At 49.1% G+C, this 15,192-nt stretch overlaps 1 protein-coding gene across 2 annotated transcripts in view; it reads left to right on the top strand.

Annotated features, from left to right (window-relative positions):
* The window catches only part of SMARCD2 (SWI/SNF related BAF chromatin remodeling complex subunit D2), a 1,053,332-nt gene that overhangs the window by 670,957 nt on the left and 367,183 nt on the right, over window positions 1-15,192 (top strand). For both annotated transcript variants that reach the window (XM_069634087.1, XM_069634085.1), the window contains exon 7: window positions 9,791-9,892. In XM_069634087.1, the coding sequence (XP_069490188.1) occupies window positions 9,791-9,892 (102 nt within the window). The remainder of the gene's footprint in view (window positions 1-9,790; window positions 9,893-15,192) is intronic.

The following is a 15,192-nucleotide window of genomic DNA, read 5'->3' as shown; positions in this document are numbered from 1 at the left end:
CTGATGGCGGTAGTGGCAGCGAGTCTCAGGAGAGGGGGGATTCACGTCTACCCCTACCTGGATGACTGGATAATCAGACCACGTTCTCCAGAACAAGCTCAGGAACATCTGTCGATCACCTGCCACTTCCTCCACAACCTGGGCTTCTCCCTCAATATCATGAAGTCTCACATGATACCATCCCAACAACTCCAGTTTATCGGAGCAGTCTTGGACACTTCCTCGGGCAAAGCCTCGCCGCCCGAGGTGAGAGCTCTCCACATCCAGCAGATGGTAACAAAATTCCAGAAAGCCCAGCATCTGCCGGCCTTCGATTTCCTGAGGTTGCTCGGCCTCATGGCATCCTGCATTTTTCTGGTGCCAGAGGCCAGACTGAGAATGAGATCCCTCCAATGGGCCCTCAGAACTCAGTGATCCCAATTCTCGGGGAATATGTCAGATCTGCTGCAAGTTCCGAGCCAGTTGCTCTGGATCTATCATGGTGGGCTTGCAAAGACAACATCCTCAAGGAAGAAACTTTTTGGCAACCATGGCCGGAGATAACAGTAGTGATGGACGCCTCACTCACGGGGTGGGGAGCTCACACCAATGATCTGACAATCAGCAGACGTTGGTCTCCATCGGAATCCAAAGTACACATCAACCTATTGGAGCTGAGGGCAATCAGACTAGCGCTGAAGGCCTTCCTGCCCTCCGTACAGATAAAGGATCTCCTGATAATGACGGACAACACAGTGGCCATGTACTACCTCAACAAAAGAGGAGGCGTAGGATCACTACCTCTGTGCAGAGAGGCAATCCAGCTCTGGTTCTGGGCGATACAAGAGGGAATCTCTTTTATCGGCAGTTCACCTAGCCGGAGAGCAGAACACGGCGGCAGACGCTCTAAGCAGGCAGAGCACAGTCTCCCACGAGTGGGAGTGAGCTCAGGAAGTTCTTCTGGAGATCTTTGCCCTTTGGGGAACCCCTCAAGTGGATCTGTTCGCAACCACAGTAAACCGGGAGTGCGATCAGTATTGCTCAAGGGAATTTCCCCCGAGAGGAGCTCTAGGAGACGCGTTCGTAGTGGATTGGGGTTTTCCCCTGCTGTACGCGTTTCCTCCAGTCCCCGTGATTCCTCAAGTAATCAGGAGGTTGAGAAATTCAGGAAAACCATGATCCTAATTGCCCCGGACTGGGCCAGGAGGACGTGGTACCCGGACCTTCTGGACATGTCCATCTGCCCTCCAGTACGTCTTCCACAAAGAGAGGATCTTCTCTCGCAATAGGAAGGTCGGGTTCTCCATCCAGACATCAAAACCCTCAACCTTCATGCTTGGCTTCTGAAAGGCTGAGGTACAAGGATTGGGACCTCCCTGATGATGTTATGGAGGTGTTGCTTTCGGCAAGGAGGCCAGCAACAAAGTCTTTATACCGCTGCCGTTGGAACATATTTTGCAGCTGGTGTAGAGAACAGAATAGCGACCCTTTTTCATGTGGTACACCAATGGTTTTGTCCTTCCTACTATATTTGCCGAATTCAGGCCTTCAAGTTGGCACCATTAAGGGCTATCTCGCAGCGCTATCCATCTTTAAGCGCACTGCGGAAGAACCATCCTATTTCAAGTTACCCTTGGTAATACAGTTTCTAAAGGGGTTAACCAATGTTTATCCCCCAAGACCATTCCAAGTTCCCCTATGGGATTTAAACTTAGTCCTAACTTTCCTGATGGGCACACCTTTCGAACCACTCCATTCTTGTTCGTTAAGATTCCTTACCCTTAAAACTGTTTTATTAATAGCACTTACATCTGCTAGAAGGTTGAGCGAATTACAAGCTCTTTCTTGTAAACCCCCTCACACAATCTTTCACAAAGACAAAGTTGTCCTGCAAGTGAAGCCTAATTTCCTCCCAAAGGTGGTTTCCGAATTCCATATCACTCAGAAGATTACCCTACCATCTTTCTATCCTCCTCCTCATCCGGGGAAAGAGGAAGAGAGGTTACACAGGCTAGACCCTAGAAGGGCTTTAAGTTTTTACATCAGTAGACTAGCCAGGATAAGACAGGCAGACCAGCTGTTTGTAGGTTACACAGGTCACAAGCTGGGGTTACCAATAACTAAGCAGACCATTTCCAGATGGATCATTCTAGCCATTCTGGAATGTTATAAACTGGCAGGGAAAGAGCCCCCTCAAAACCTTAGGGCTCATTTGACCAGAGGTATTGCAGCTTCATCGGCCCTAAAAAGAGGTGTGCTGGTTAAAGACATCTGCGCGGCCGCTACATGGTCGTCTGTCCATACCTTTACACGATTTTACAACTTGGATTCCTCCTCCAGTCAAGAGACTAGGTTTGGAAGGGCTGTACTGCATTCTATTCATCAATAGAAGACAGCGTGAAGTCAGTACTCCCTCCTCCAATAATAGAATACTGCTATGGGAGCCTATCTAAGATGAGGAATACGTCGGAGGACACAATCCCTTCGAAGAACAAGTTACTTCTTACCTTGTAACGTTCTTTCGACAGGATGTTCCTCCGACGTATTCCTCATCGACCCTCCCATCCATCCCCGCAGTTCTACTTCCCTTGTTGTTGCAGTTTACGCTCCTTCAGGGTGATTAGTCTAGTCCAGAAAGAATTATTGTGGGCTACAAAACGGAACTGAGCAACGGCCGCTGCGCGCGGCCTTTATAGGCAGGATGACGTCGATGTCGATACGGCGGCTGTCGAGGGACATCAACTCGGAGGACGTCGACGCGCAGCGCCCTTTAGAGAAAAATTTTCCGAGGCCAGCAGAGCTGGAAGGAGATATCTAAGATGAGGAATACGTCGGAGGAACATCCCGTCGAAAGAACTTTACAAGGTAAGAAGTAACTTGTTCTTCTAGATCTCGAAGCAGCTCCCACCATTCGTCGAGATCTAGACACTCAAAAAAGAGACGTCGAAGGTCCCATTCCTCGTCGTCTTCTGTGTCCCCAGAAAGAGTCTCCTGTCCCACCAAACACAGTTCTCAAGCTGAGTGGGAGGAATTCAGAAAGAAAATGTTAGGCGTCTTCGAGAACGCGGCCTCAACCCCCTCGAAGACAGCTGAGGGTGATACCCCGGGTGAAAACCCCAAAAAATCAAAACGCCGTGAGTCGCAGCACCCGGCGAAACATTCCACCCGAGAACGCCATGAGCCATCGGGTAAGAAGGCACCGTCTTTGACGCCGTGGTCGAGGTTTCCTTCGACGCCGTCGTCGAAGATTCCTTCGACGCACGGATCAGCGCCATCGAGCCGTTGTCAAAGGGTTCCTCGACGCATCGGTCGATCGACTCAACGCCATCGTCGACGCCGACGTCGACGCTGATGAAAGAGAGGACCAAAGCCACCCCACAGCCAACGGTGATTTCAAGGGCCTCCGGCACGACGCCGAGACCGTTGTCGATGCCCTCGAGTAGGATCCCGATCCTCTCGAGTTCTTCGAGACCCCTTCCAGTTTTTTCGACGCCGTTTTCGGCGCCTTCGAAGCCTGTTACATCGGCGTCAACGACATTGACGTTTTCTCGTCCAATAACGACGAGTCTGGCTCCTTCTGCCTTAGAAATGGGTTTTACTCCATTTCAAAGGTCAGAATACCCTGGACTTTCTTCAATTTATGAAGAAGTGGAAGATTCTGACCAGGAAACATTCGGATTACAGAGAACCACACTGCCTACTGCAGAGGATTTCACCTCTGAGGAAAGAAGGCTGAAGGAACTACAGGAGTCACTACATGAGGCAAGTGGGCTGGACACTTCCCCAGAAGTGGAATTTGTTAAGCCAGACCCAGGGGAACATGCCGAAACACCATATAGAACCCTGATGGCAAGAATAATTGAGTTTATGGGTTGGTCTGCGCCTTCACCTGTTTTCCAACAGGATGACCTAACAGATATATTGGACAAAGGCCCACAGGAGGACCCGGTGGTCCCCTTCCATGCAGCCCTACAAGGAAAAATTGCATCTAATTAGGAAACTCCCGAAGTTATCCCTGCAGTCAATAAAAGATTGTCAACCAAGTATAGGGTAGCGGCTGCTGACCCCGAATACCTGTCAAAACACCCAACCCCAGAGAGCCTGGTGGTTCAAGCGGCAACTTCATCCAGCAGTAGGACTGCTTACCCTACTGTCCCACAGGATAGGGATGACAAGAGGTACGACTCTATGGCAAAGAAAGTCTTCTCTGCCTGTTGTATGGCGTTGAAGTCCATCAACGCCACCTGTACGCTCGCCAGGTTCAGTCACACACTATGGGAGTGTGCTTCATCAGCGGCTGACTGCATACCCGAAGGAGAGGAAAAGGAAGCCTTCCTTAACATTATTAAAGATGGCAAAGATGCCATGTGCGAATCACTTCAAACTGGCATTGATTCCGCTGACAGTATCAGCAGGGTCATGGCGGCAAGTACAACAATCCGCAGGCATGCGTGATTGCGAAAGTCGGGCTTTGCCCCTGATGTACAGGCCAGACTTTTGAATATGGCCTTTGACGGCTCTTCATTATTCGGGAAAAGGCTGATGACAGTCTGGAAAAGTTGCAGACTTCTAAAGCAGCAGCAAAATCCTTAGGAGCTGCTATCCGCCAAACTCCTTTTCGCCCCTCAGGAATCTCTGGGAGAGGAAAGTCCTTTCGCTATTATTCCGCATTCGGGAAAGGCAGAGGACAGCCGGCTCAAAGAGGCCAAAGGAGATCCACCCGAGGTGGACGGGTCAAAAGTACTAAAACCGCAGCAGCAGCAGGTGCCTCTTTACCCTCGGCATCTGCATCAGCCGCCCCCAAACCACTCTGAGGCCTTCCCACACAATACATCTGTAGGGGGCAGGTTAACTCACCATCTGACGGAATGGCAGGCTATAACGTCAGATGCTTGGGCATTGGAGACAGATGCCCAAGGATACTGCCTACCCTTTCTACACATCCCTCAGAGTCATCCACCGGGGAACAGCTCTCTAAAAGTTCCAGATCCGCTCCTCTTGCAGGAAATTATAGACCTGCTAGAGAAAGGTGCCATAGAACCGGTACCTGTAGCGGACAGGAACAAGGGCTGGTACTCCCCTTACTTTCTTATACCAAAGAAGGAGGGAGGACTGAGACCCATCCTGGACTTACGAGAATTGAACAAGTTCCTCAGGAAGGACAAGTTCAAGATGGTAACTCTCTCTCAGATCCTTCAGGCCCTCCAGCTCCAGGACTAGCTGGTATCTCTGGACCTTCAGGATGCTTATTTCCATGTGCCAATCCATCTCAAACACAGGAAACACCTGAGGTTCGCAATTGGCGACTCTCATTATCAATTTCGAGTTCTGCCATTTGGGCTGACCTCCGCCCCGAGAGTCTTCACCAAGCCGATGTCGGTAGTGGCGGCGAGTCTAAGGAGGGAAGGGATCCACGTCTACCCCTACCTGGACGATTGGCTGATCAGGGCCGTATCTGCGGAACAGGCCCAGACCCAGCTAGACTATGTCTGCCTCTTCCTTCACAGACTGGGCTTCTCCCTCAATTTATAGAAGTCACAGATGATACCATCACAGAGACTCCAGTTCATTGGAGCCGTCCTGGACACTTCCCTGGGAAAAGACTCGCCACCAGAGGTGAGGGCTCAAGATATTCTACAGATGGTCACCCAGTTTCAAAATGCCCATCGTCTCCCAGCCTTCGACTTTTTGAGGTTGCTAGGCCTCATGGCATCCTGCATCTTCCTTGTGCCAGAGGCTCGCCTGAGAATGAGATCTCTTCAGTGGGCACTGAGAAGTCAGTGGTCACAATTCTCAGGGAGAATGACAGATCTCCTCCGGATTCCGGGCAAGGTAGCCCACGACCTTCAATGGTGGGCCTATCCAGAGAACATCTTGAAAGGAGAACTGTTTTGGCAACCATGGCCGGAGATAACAGTAGTCACAGACACCTCGCTCACAGGGTGGGGAGCCCATGCCAACGACTTGACCATCAGCGGTCGTTGGTCTCCACGGTGTCCAGACTACACATCAACCTATTAGAGCTGAGAGCGATCAGACTAGCGCTGAAAGTTTTCCTGCCATCAGTACAGGGGAGAAATGTCCTGATAATGACGGACAACACGGTGGCCATGCACTACCTCAACAAAAGAGAAGGCGTAGGATCACTGCCACTGTGCAGAGAGCCAGTGCAGCTCTGGTTTTGGGCAATTCGGGAAGGAATCTCTCTATCGGCAGTCCACCTAGCCGGTGAGAAGAACTTGACAGCGGATGCTCTGAGCAGGCAGAGCACAGTCTCCCACGAGTGGGAGCTAGCTCAGGAAGTCCTTCAAGAAATCTTCGCCCTTTGGGGAACCCCTCAGGTGGATCTGTTCGCCACAAGCACCAACAGGAAGTGCGATCTGTTCTGTTTCAGGGAATTTCCCCCGAGAGGAGCTCTAGGAGATGCGTTCGTAGTGGACTGGGAGTTTCCACTCCTTTATGAATTCCCACCAGTCCCTGTTATTCCTCAAACGATCAGGAGGTTGAGAAGATTCCGGAAAACCATGATCCTAATTGCCCCGGATTGGGCCAGGAGAACGTGGTACCCGGACCTTCTAGATATGTCCATCTGCCCTCAATCCGTCTTCCACTCAAAGAGAATCTTCTCTCGCAGAAGGGAGGTCAGGTTCTCCATCCAGACACCAGAACCCTCAACCTTCACGCTTGGCTTCTGAAAGGTTGAGGTACAAGGATTGGGATCTCCCTGATGACATCATGGAGGTGTTGCTTTCGGCCAGAAGACCAGCAACAAAGTCTTTATACCACTGCCTTTGGAACAAGTTTTGCAGCTGGTGTAGGGAAGAAAATATCGACCCTTTTTCATGTGGTACACCAACGGTGTTATCGTTTCTACTCTACTTGGCAAACTCAGGCCTTCAAGTTGGCACTGAAAAAGGCTATCTCGCAGCGCTTTCTATCTTCAAGCGCACTGCGGAGGAACCATCGTATTTCAAAATTCCTCTAGTGGTACAATTTCTCAAGGGTCTAACTAATGTTTACCCTCCAAAACCATTCCAGGTTCCCTTATGGGACTTAAATTTAGTCTTAAACTTCTTAATGGGCACTCCATTCGAACGTCTTCACTCTTGCGCGTTGAGATTTCTCACGCTTAAAACTGTCCTATTGGTAGCACTAACATCTGCTAGGAGGGTGAGTGAGCTACAAGCTTTCTCCTGTAAACCCCCACATACAATCTTCCACAAGGACAAAGTTGTCCTACAGGTGAAGCCTAATTTCCTCCCAAAGGTGGTTTCTGAATTTCATATTACTCAGAAAATTACCTTGCCTTCATTCTACCCTCCTCCCCATCCGGGGAAAGAGGAGGAAAGGCTACATAGGCTGGACCCTAGGCGAGCTCTCAGCTTTTACATCAGCAGAATGGCTAGGATCAGGCAAGCAGACCAACTGTTTGTAGGATACTCAGGTCACAAGTTGGGACTACCCATAACAAAACAAACCATCTCCAGGTGGATTATTTTGGCCATCCTGGAATGTTATAGACTAGCAGGGAAAGAGCCACCCCAAAATCTCAGGTCTCATTCAACCAGGGGTATCGCAGCCTCTTCGGCTCTCCAGAGAGGGGTACCGGTCCGGGACATATGTGCGGCTGCCACATGGTCGTCCGCACATACATTCACAAAATTTTACAATCTGGATTCCTCCACTGCTCAAGAGACCAGATTTGGCAAGGCCGTATTACATTCGGTCCATCCCTAAAGGGATACATAACACTATCACTCCCTCCTCCAATTACATGCCACTGCTATGGGAGTCTATCAAAGATAAGGAATACGTCGGAGGACACAATCCCTTCGAAGAACAAGTTACTTCTTACCTGGTAACGTTCTTTCAACAAGATGTTCCTCCGACGTATTCCTTATCGCCCCTACCATCCATCCCCGCAGTGATAACTTCCCTTGTGGTTGCAGCTTACGCTCCTTCAAGGTCACTATCCAATTCAGGCATGTCTTTTCTTATGCTACAAAACAGAACTGAGCAACGGACGCAGCACGTGGCTATTTATGGGCATGATGACGTTGGCGCTGATACGGTGGCCGTCGAGGGACATCGACTCGGCGGACGTCGACGCGCAGCGCCCTCTACAGAAAAAAATTCCGAGGCCAGCAAGCTGGAAACGTATTATCAAAGATAAGGAATACGTCGGAGGAACATCCTGTCGAAAGAACGTTACCAGGTAAGAAGTAACTTGTTCTTCTTACCGAAAGTAGTTTCCGACTTCCATTTGTCGCAGAAAATTGTTTTACCAACATTCTATCCTCCTCCTCATTTGGGAAAAGAAGAGGAGAGATTACATAGGCTGAACCCCAAGAGGGCCCTTAGCTTTTACATTTCAAGAATGACAAAATTACGTCAAGATGACCAACTCTTTGCGGGTTGCAGAGGTCGTAAATTGGGGTTAGCGGTAACAAAACAAACTATATCCCGCTGGATCATTCTAGCTATATTGGAATGCTACAGATTAGCAGGAAAAGACCCACCAGATGGGCTACGTGCTCACTCCACTAGGGGAATGGCTACTTCTGCGGCTTTGAAGAGGGGTGTCCCTGCAAAAGATATTTACTCGGCTGTAACATGGGCATCAATGCATACTTTTATCAAACATTACTGCTTAGATGCCTCTTCCTCCAATGAGGGACTATTTGCCAGAGTGGTACTTCACTCTGTCCATGAAAACAAAAACTAGCACTCCCACCTCCAAATTCATCACTGCTATGGGAGTCTGTCACAAGATGAGGAATATGTGGGAGGACACAATCCATTCCAAGAACAAGTTACTTACCAACTGTAACGTTCTTTCGACTGGATGTTCCTCCCACGTATTCCTCATCAACCCTCCCAGACTACCCCGCAGTACAGTTTATGTCTTTTCTTACAATTTCCTCTCACGATGGGCCTATCAGTCACAGCATATGCCTGGATGTTCCACGAGTATTTCCTCGAAAAAACAGAACTGAAGCCAACGGGCGCGGCTCGAGCTACTTATACCATCAGTGACATCGACACGATACGGAGCGACAGTCGACGCCACGACCTCGAGCAGAGTGCCCTCTACCGAAATGTTTTTTTCCGAACCAGCGAAGCTGGCGATAACGAGTTTTCACAAGATGAGGAATACGTGGGAGGAACATCCAGCCGAAAGGACGTTACAGTTGGTAAGTAACTTGTTCTTCTAAATGTCCATCGCTGGGAGGATTTTATACTCTGAACTGCTTTTCTTTTTCTTAATTTTCTTCGGTTTTCTTTTCTTCTTTTCTCTTGTTTTATAGAGTGATGATATTTGTAATTTAATACAAACTGCTATTTTAATTTTGTGAAAAGTCGAGTTCTAAATAAATAAATTAAAAAAGCAAAGTCCCCAAAGTGTCCCCTGTCCCCCCACCAGATTTTATGGGTCTTCTACACCCCTGGGTGTGGATTTGTATAGCCGGACAAACATACACACATACATACATACATTCAGCTTTATGTATAAAGGTTAACAACAGTAGTGCTCACATTTTTTATGAAATTAAATACATCCCAAAACCTCCAACTTTTGATGCCGAGATAGTGGTTGTTGGCGAGATGGTGGTTAAGTAAACTGAATGGCTGACAATGGCTGACCTCTTAAACTAGAGCATTTTTAAGAAAGTTTTGTGTAATTGCTGAGCTGACATATGTTTGGTTACTCTGAGTTATATATTAACCCATTAACCACAGCATTGTTTTCGTAATGCTACCATAGTTCCATAAAACTAGCAGTAAATTTTCTCACCAATGTTTCCCTTAGTGGCATCGAATGGCAACGACTCAGGAGACAGATGGTTTCCAGGTGAAGAGACCGGGCGATGTCAATGTAAAATGCACTCTGCTACTAATGCTGGATCACCAGGTAAGACTGTACTTTCTTGGGTTAGAAAAAGGCTCACTACACTTGGGGAAGCTGGCAGCATATGAAAAATGCCCGTCCTGTTTTGTGGTGGAAATGTGAAGACTAGCAGCAAATACTGCAGCGTTCTCATTACTGTAGGCAATATATGTAGCAATATACAACAGTTTCTCAAATTACACCCCTGTTTTAATGTTTTCTGTTTTGTTGGACATCATGAGGTGAAAACATGAACCCACAAAATCACGATGCTTTACATGACACATACTCTTTTTAGTACTGCCTTCCAATTTCCAAACTGCACCATAAAAGAAAACACATATAAACCTTGAGCTGAGTTAGTTCTCCTCAATATATGCCTCTACTTCACACACTGAAGAGAAACAAACATTGTAACAGCCCAACCGTTTTGGCTTTTGAATAGCCAACTATGATGGCCTTGAAGAGTACATCCTTTTTCCCTAACTAAGCAAATGGGGACATGGACAATATTGTTGAAGGAGGATGTCTGCTATTGGTGAGTGTAGTGTCCCCACACTCCCCTGGCGCTGCCTACATGCCCCGTTGTGAATTATATTTTTCATTTTTGGAAATTTCGTTCCATTGATTTCAATGGATCCCCCACCATATCTGTCATGGATTTGGTATACTGGCCGCTTTCACGGCGAGTGAGGTCTTTTTCCTCACTCACCTGCTCAGCTAACATGTTTTCAGGGGTACTGGTCAGTCCCTAAGGCTGGCCACATGGAGAGAGCTTTTCTCCCATTTACTTTTTCCTTTATTTTTCATTGTAACATAAGCTTCGTTCAGTGGAGTGTTACAGGGTGTCTTTAGGTCTAGTGTTCTTTTTGCCTAGGAACATTTTTGGAACATCTATGGTGTGCACAGTACAGGCTTGTGAAAGTGAACCGTGTTTTACATGTTTTTCCAGTGTACTACAATGCACCATTCTTTTTAAATGGCATTTTCAATATCATATACTTTAAATAACTGCAGCCGTGGCTAGCAGCTATGGAGTAGAGACGAGTCTCCTGTGAGCTCCCGCAAGATCCGCTCCATGATAAGCCTTCCACACGATCACATGCCGTATTTATGGTGATATCCAAGACCGGAGCGTGTCAGGAGCTGCAGAGCGAAGTTTCGTGACTCGGAGGTTTGTGAGGGCGGAGGACTAGCTGGCCGATCCCGGGCCCGTCATGGTACCCGCGGCTTGACCCAGAAGAAGATGCGTGGCACGGGTGGTGCTAGAGCTGCACAGTGGGCGGCTGCTGTCAACCGAACGCTCGCCATTCTGCGGTAGATATTGTGGGAAGATGTGCTGAAGCCGTGAACGAGACTGGCACGAAGGCGGGAGCTCTGTTGCGAGCCGCAACCTGAGCAGGAGTGCTTCTGTGGGGGTGCGCATGACGAGTACAGGCGGCAGAGTACGAAGCAGCTGAGGGACGCACTGAATGCAGTTACTTGGCGGCAGTGTTCCGCAGCCTCCATAGACAGGAGTAACAGGCAGGCTGTGGACTTGAGTATACTGCCCCTCTTCAGCCAGAGGGGCGAGTGAGGAGATTTTGGGCAAGGACTGGCTGGACAGAGTCCCTGGTGGGCTGGTGGATCCTCTCATACTGGCTGAATAGACCAGCTCGACACACTGGGTTGAGGGAGCCCTGGGGGACAGTGCAGCTTGGTGTCACATGCCCCGGTGTGGTGGGAGTACAGTGTGAGGTGCTTGGCCTGGCCCCAAGCTTGAGATCAACAAGGGATATGGGCGGCGTGGGACCTTGCTTGTGCCCCCCTGCCATCTGTGTCCGGTGGAGTCATTGAAGCCCTGCAAACTGCGGTGGCTGGTGAAGGAAGTGCCTGGGGGTACCTCTGAACCATCATTTGGGATCTCTTGCTGACCCACAGTATTTGACAATTGCCGACAGGGATTGCCTAAGTGAAATTGGAGCATGAGTGCCCCGGTGCTCGGGAAGTGAAATGCATGCACTTCTGTAATGGAGGACTCTTGACAGTGCATGGGGTCTGGCCCATGCTGCGGTGATACCCCGTGAGCCTGTGCTGAGGACCACCTCATTCCTGGAGGCGGACACAGGTGCGCCCTAGCGTTGGTGAGACACAGTGGACATAATTCTGCGGCCGGGGGCTCTCTTGGCACGCTGGGCCTGGCTCCTACATCAGTGCTGCTGGCTGGGAGCTCGAGAAGTGTGTGCCCTTTTTCTTTGGAGCCTCTGTCGGCCTAGCTAGGGGCTTCTCTGGGGTGCTGCCGTCAGAGAATTGTGCTTGGCCGTTAGGGAGGACACTTGCATAAAAGGAGGTCTGTAGCCCGTTGCTGCCTCCTGTTTGTGGATGCTGGCCCTGCTGGCTGAGTCCTGAGTAGGCGACCGAAGTGAGGTTGTGATACCGGTGGTGTAGATACCTCTAGTTACTGTGCCACCTGGGTGCGCCATTGTGTACATGCAGAGCAAACAGCACAAGGGGAATTCCAGGCAGACCAAAATGGATGCGTTCGCACGCAAGGGTGAAGGGAACGGCATGACACAGGAAGCACCAGAAGCCACGCAGATGTTGCCGCCCCCGGTGGTGCAGACAGAGGAGAGTCTGGTCCTGAAGGCCATTGCTGTGCTCCAGACAACATTATAGAAAAAGATAGATGAGGTCATAATAGATGTAGGTCTGTTAAGACAAGATGTCCAAGCTTGGGCTGACATGGTACGGATGGTAGAGACTCAGGCAGACGTAAATAGACAGAACATCAACGGTGCCCTGATGGAAGTGCGTGAATTGTGATAAACTCAGGGCGTGTGGATAGTGCGGGATCTTTATGGGAATCTTTTAATGTGGTAATGAGGGCAGAGGCAATTGGCAAGATGGAGGGGGCGTACAGCATTTCCGACAAAGAAGGTCTTTCCTAACGGACCACTCTTCCCAAGTCATCCTGGGTACCTTCTCCTCTCCTACTTCTATCTCCACCTGTGGTAGCCCTCAGGGTTCTATCCTCTCCCACTGGCTCTTTAACATCTACTTTGCTCAGCTGGCACTCCTCATATCCTCCTTCTCCCCCAACTTCCAGTGATATGCAGATGACACTCAACTCTTTTTCAGACTTCCTGCTGACTCACGCACCTTCCTTCATCCCTGACTGCCTATCTGGCATCGAGGCCTGGTGCACTTCCAGCAATCTCTGCCTCAATGCCAGCAAAACTGAGATTCTTCCGATTGGGACCCCTGCTCCCTCCTTCTTCCTTTCTCTCTGGCCTCCCTCCATCTCTCCCTGCTCGTTCTTCTGAAGCCAGAAACCTTGGAGTCATCTTTGACTCCTCGCTCTCCTTCCTCCCTCACACTCAGGACATTGCTAAGAAGTCCCACTTTCAACTCTTCCTTCTCAGAGGAATTCTCCCATTTCTCACTTTTCCCCAGAAGCTCAATGTTTCCCAAGTCCACGTTCTCTCTGGGCTTGTCTATTGCAATAGCCTACTCCTCAATTGCCCTTCTTCCACTCTGCGATCCCTTCAGCTAATCCAGAATAGAGCAGCAAGACTTATCCTTGGCCTTAAGCCCAGGGACCACATCTCTACTGCCCTAAAATGTCTTCACTAGCTCCCGGTTGCTGCACAGATCAAATTCATATTCCTCTGCATCATCCACAAGGCTGTCTGGGGCCGGGGACCACACTATCTGCAACTTTCTCTTACAAAATGCTCTACTCTTAGACCTCTATGTTCCTCTGGCACCAACGCCTTGTGTGTAAAGCGTTTTGCTAAACAGCAAGCAGGAAGTTGATCGCTTTCCTCGGCTGGATCCCTCCTATGGAACATCCTCCCCCTCCTGCTGCGTCTTGAGCAGGACCTTCTTAAATTCCAAAAGCACCTTAAGACTTTCCTCTTTTACTCCTCATTCCCCTCTCCCCTACTCTGCTAATCTCACAGTTGCTGTGATTGGTGTCTTGGACCCTCATGAATCCTCTGGGCCCCTGACCACTCACACCTAATCTTCCCAGCTTCTGTCTACCTTCAGCACTTGCTTCGGCACACCCTCCGCCCTGGAGACTCACACTTTTCCATCCAATGCCGTCTAGCACTTACCTTACCTTGCACTTCATCTGTGGCTCATCCACGAGCACAGACACCCCAGTACTTACCACACTGCCCTCTTCCTTGCTGCACCTGCATGTTCTGAATACTCACAAGGCATAGTAGGTTTGTATGTTCCTTCCCCCACTTTATGTATATTTGTATGTACTTCAATCCCATGTTCATTCCCTGTTGCCCTGTGTGCACTTTGAAACAAAATGTATTTGCTGTATAAGCACCTAACAAGCAAACAATAAATAAATAAGATTTAAGATTTGATGGAAGGAGTAGGACCAATGGAGGGGCGTGAGAGGGAGCTTATTGAGCTGGGGCAGGCATGTATTGTGGATTGGGAGATATTGGGGAGGTATGACTACACCAAATATACAGATAAACTCCATGAAAGCAGGTATTTATTTATTTATTTTTATATTTGTAATGCGCCGAAGCTCGCAAGCATCAGGGCTTGACACGCACACGAAGACAAGAAGTCACAGGACTATACAAAAAAGAAGTAAGGATGGAATCAAGAGAGTATCGGAAAGTTAAAGTAACGTGGGAGGGTGCTAGCGTGGCTGTTCCACGCAGAGGAGAGAAGGGAGACCATTCGTTCTATCAAAGAAGAGTGTGGGGAGGAATGGAAGGTGCAAAGCGAGATAAAAGTAGTTTTTAGTGATTATTATCAGCGGCTGTACAGTGTGGCGGATGTGGGTAGTGCAGCGGATATAGAGGACGCCCTGTTGCAGAACTTGCAGCCCTGCCTGGGACGAGCACAGGCTGAAATGGTGGATGCTCCGATTACTGCAGATGAGCTGTTAATGACTATACAGTCACTGCCTACGGGTAAAACGCCAGGGGCAGATGGCCTCCCAGCAGAATTTTATAAAGAATATGCAGGCGCTTTAGCGCCCCAACTCTTACAGATATTGTAGGATGCCTTTAAAAAGTGCCAATTTCCTGAATCCCTGAGGGAGTCCATAATTGTGCCAATATTTAAACCCAATAAGTCCCCACAAGAGTGCAGCTCATATAGACCGCTCTCAATGATTAACCAGGATTGCAAAATACTCACAACGCTCCGAGCGAACAGGCGGTGCATGGTGATTAGTGTCCTAATACATCCTCATCAATCTGGATATGTTCAGGGAAGGAACACGTCCTGGAGTTTACACAGATTGCATCATGTGATAGACCAAACTAGCGGATCCAAGACAGATTGTGTAGTGGCCTCACCTGATG

The sequence above is a fragment of the Ambystoma mexicanum genome, chromosome 13 (genome assembly GCF_040938575.1).
Source record: "Ambystoma mexicanum isolate Mex_15411 chromosome 13, UKY_AmexF1_1, whole genome shotgun sequence".
NCBI lineage: Eukaryota > Metazoa > Chordata > Amphibia > Caudata > Ambystomatidae > Ambystoma > Ambystoma mexicanum.
Note: the sequence above shows the minus strand (reverse complement) of the source record. Positions and strands in the feature narration are given on the sequence as shown.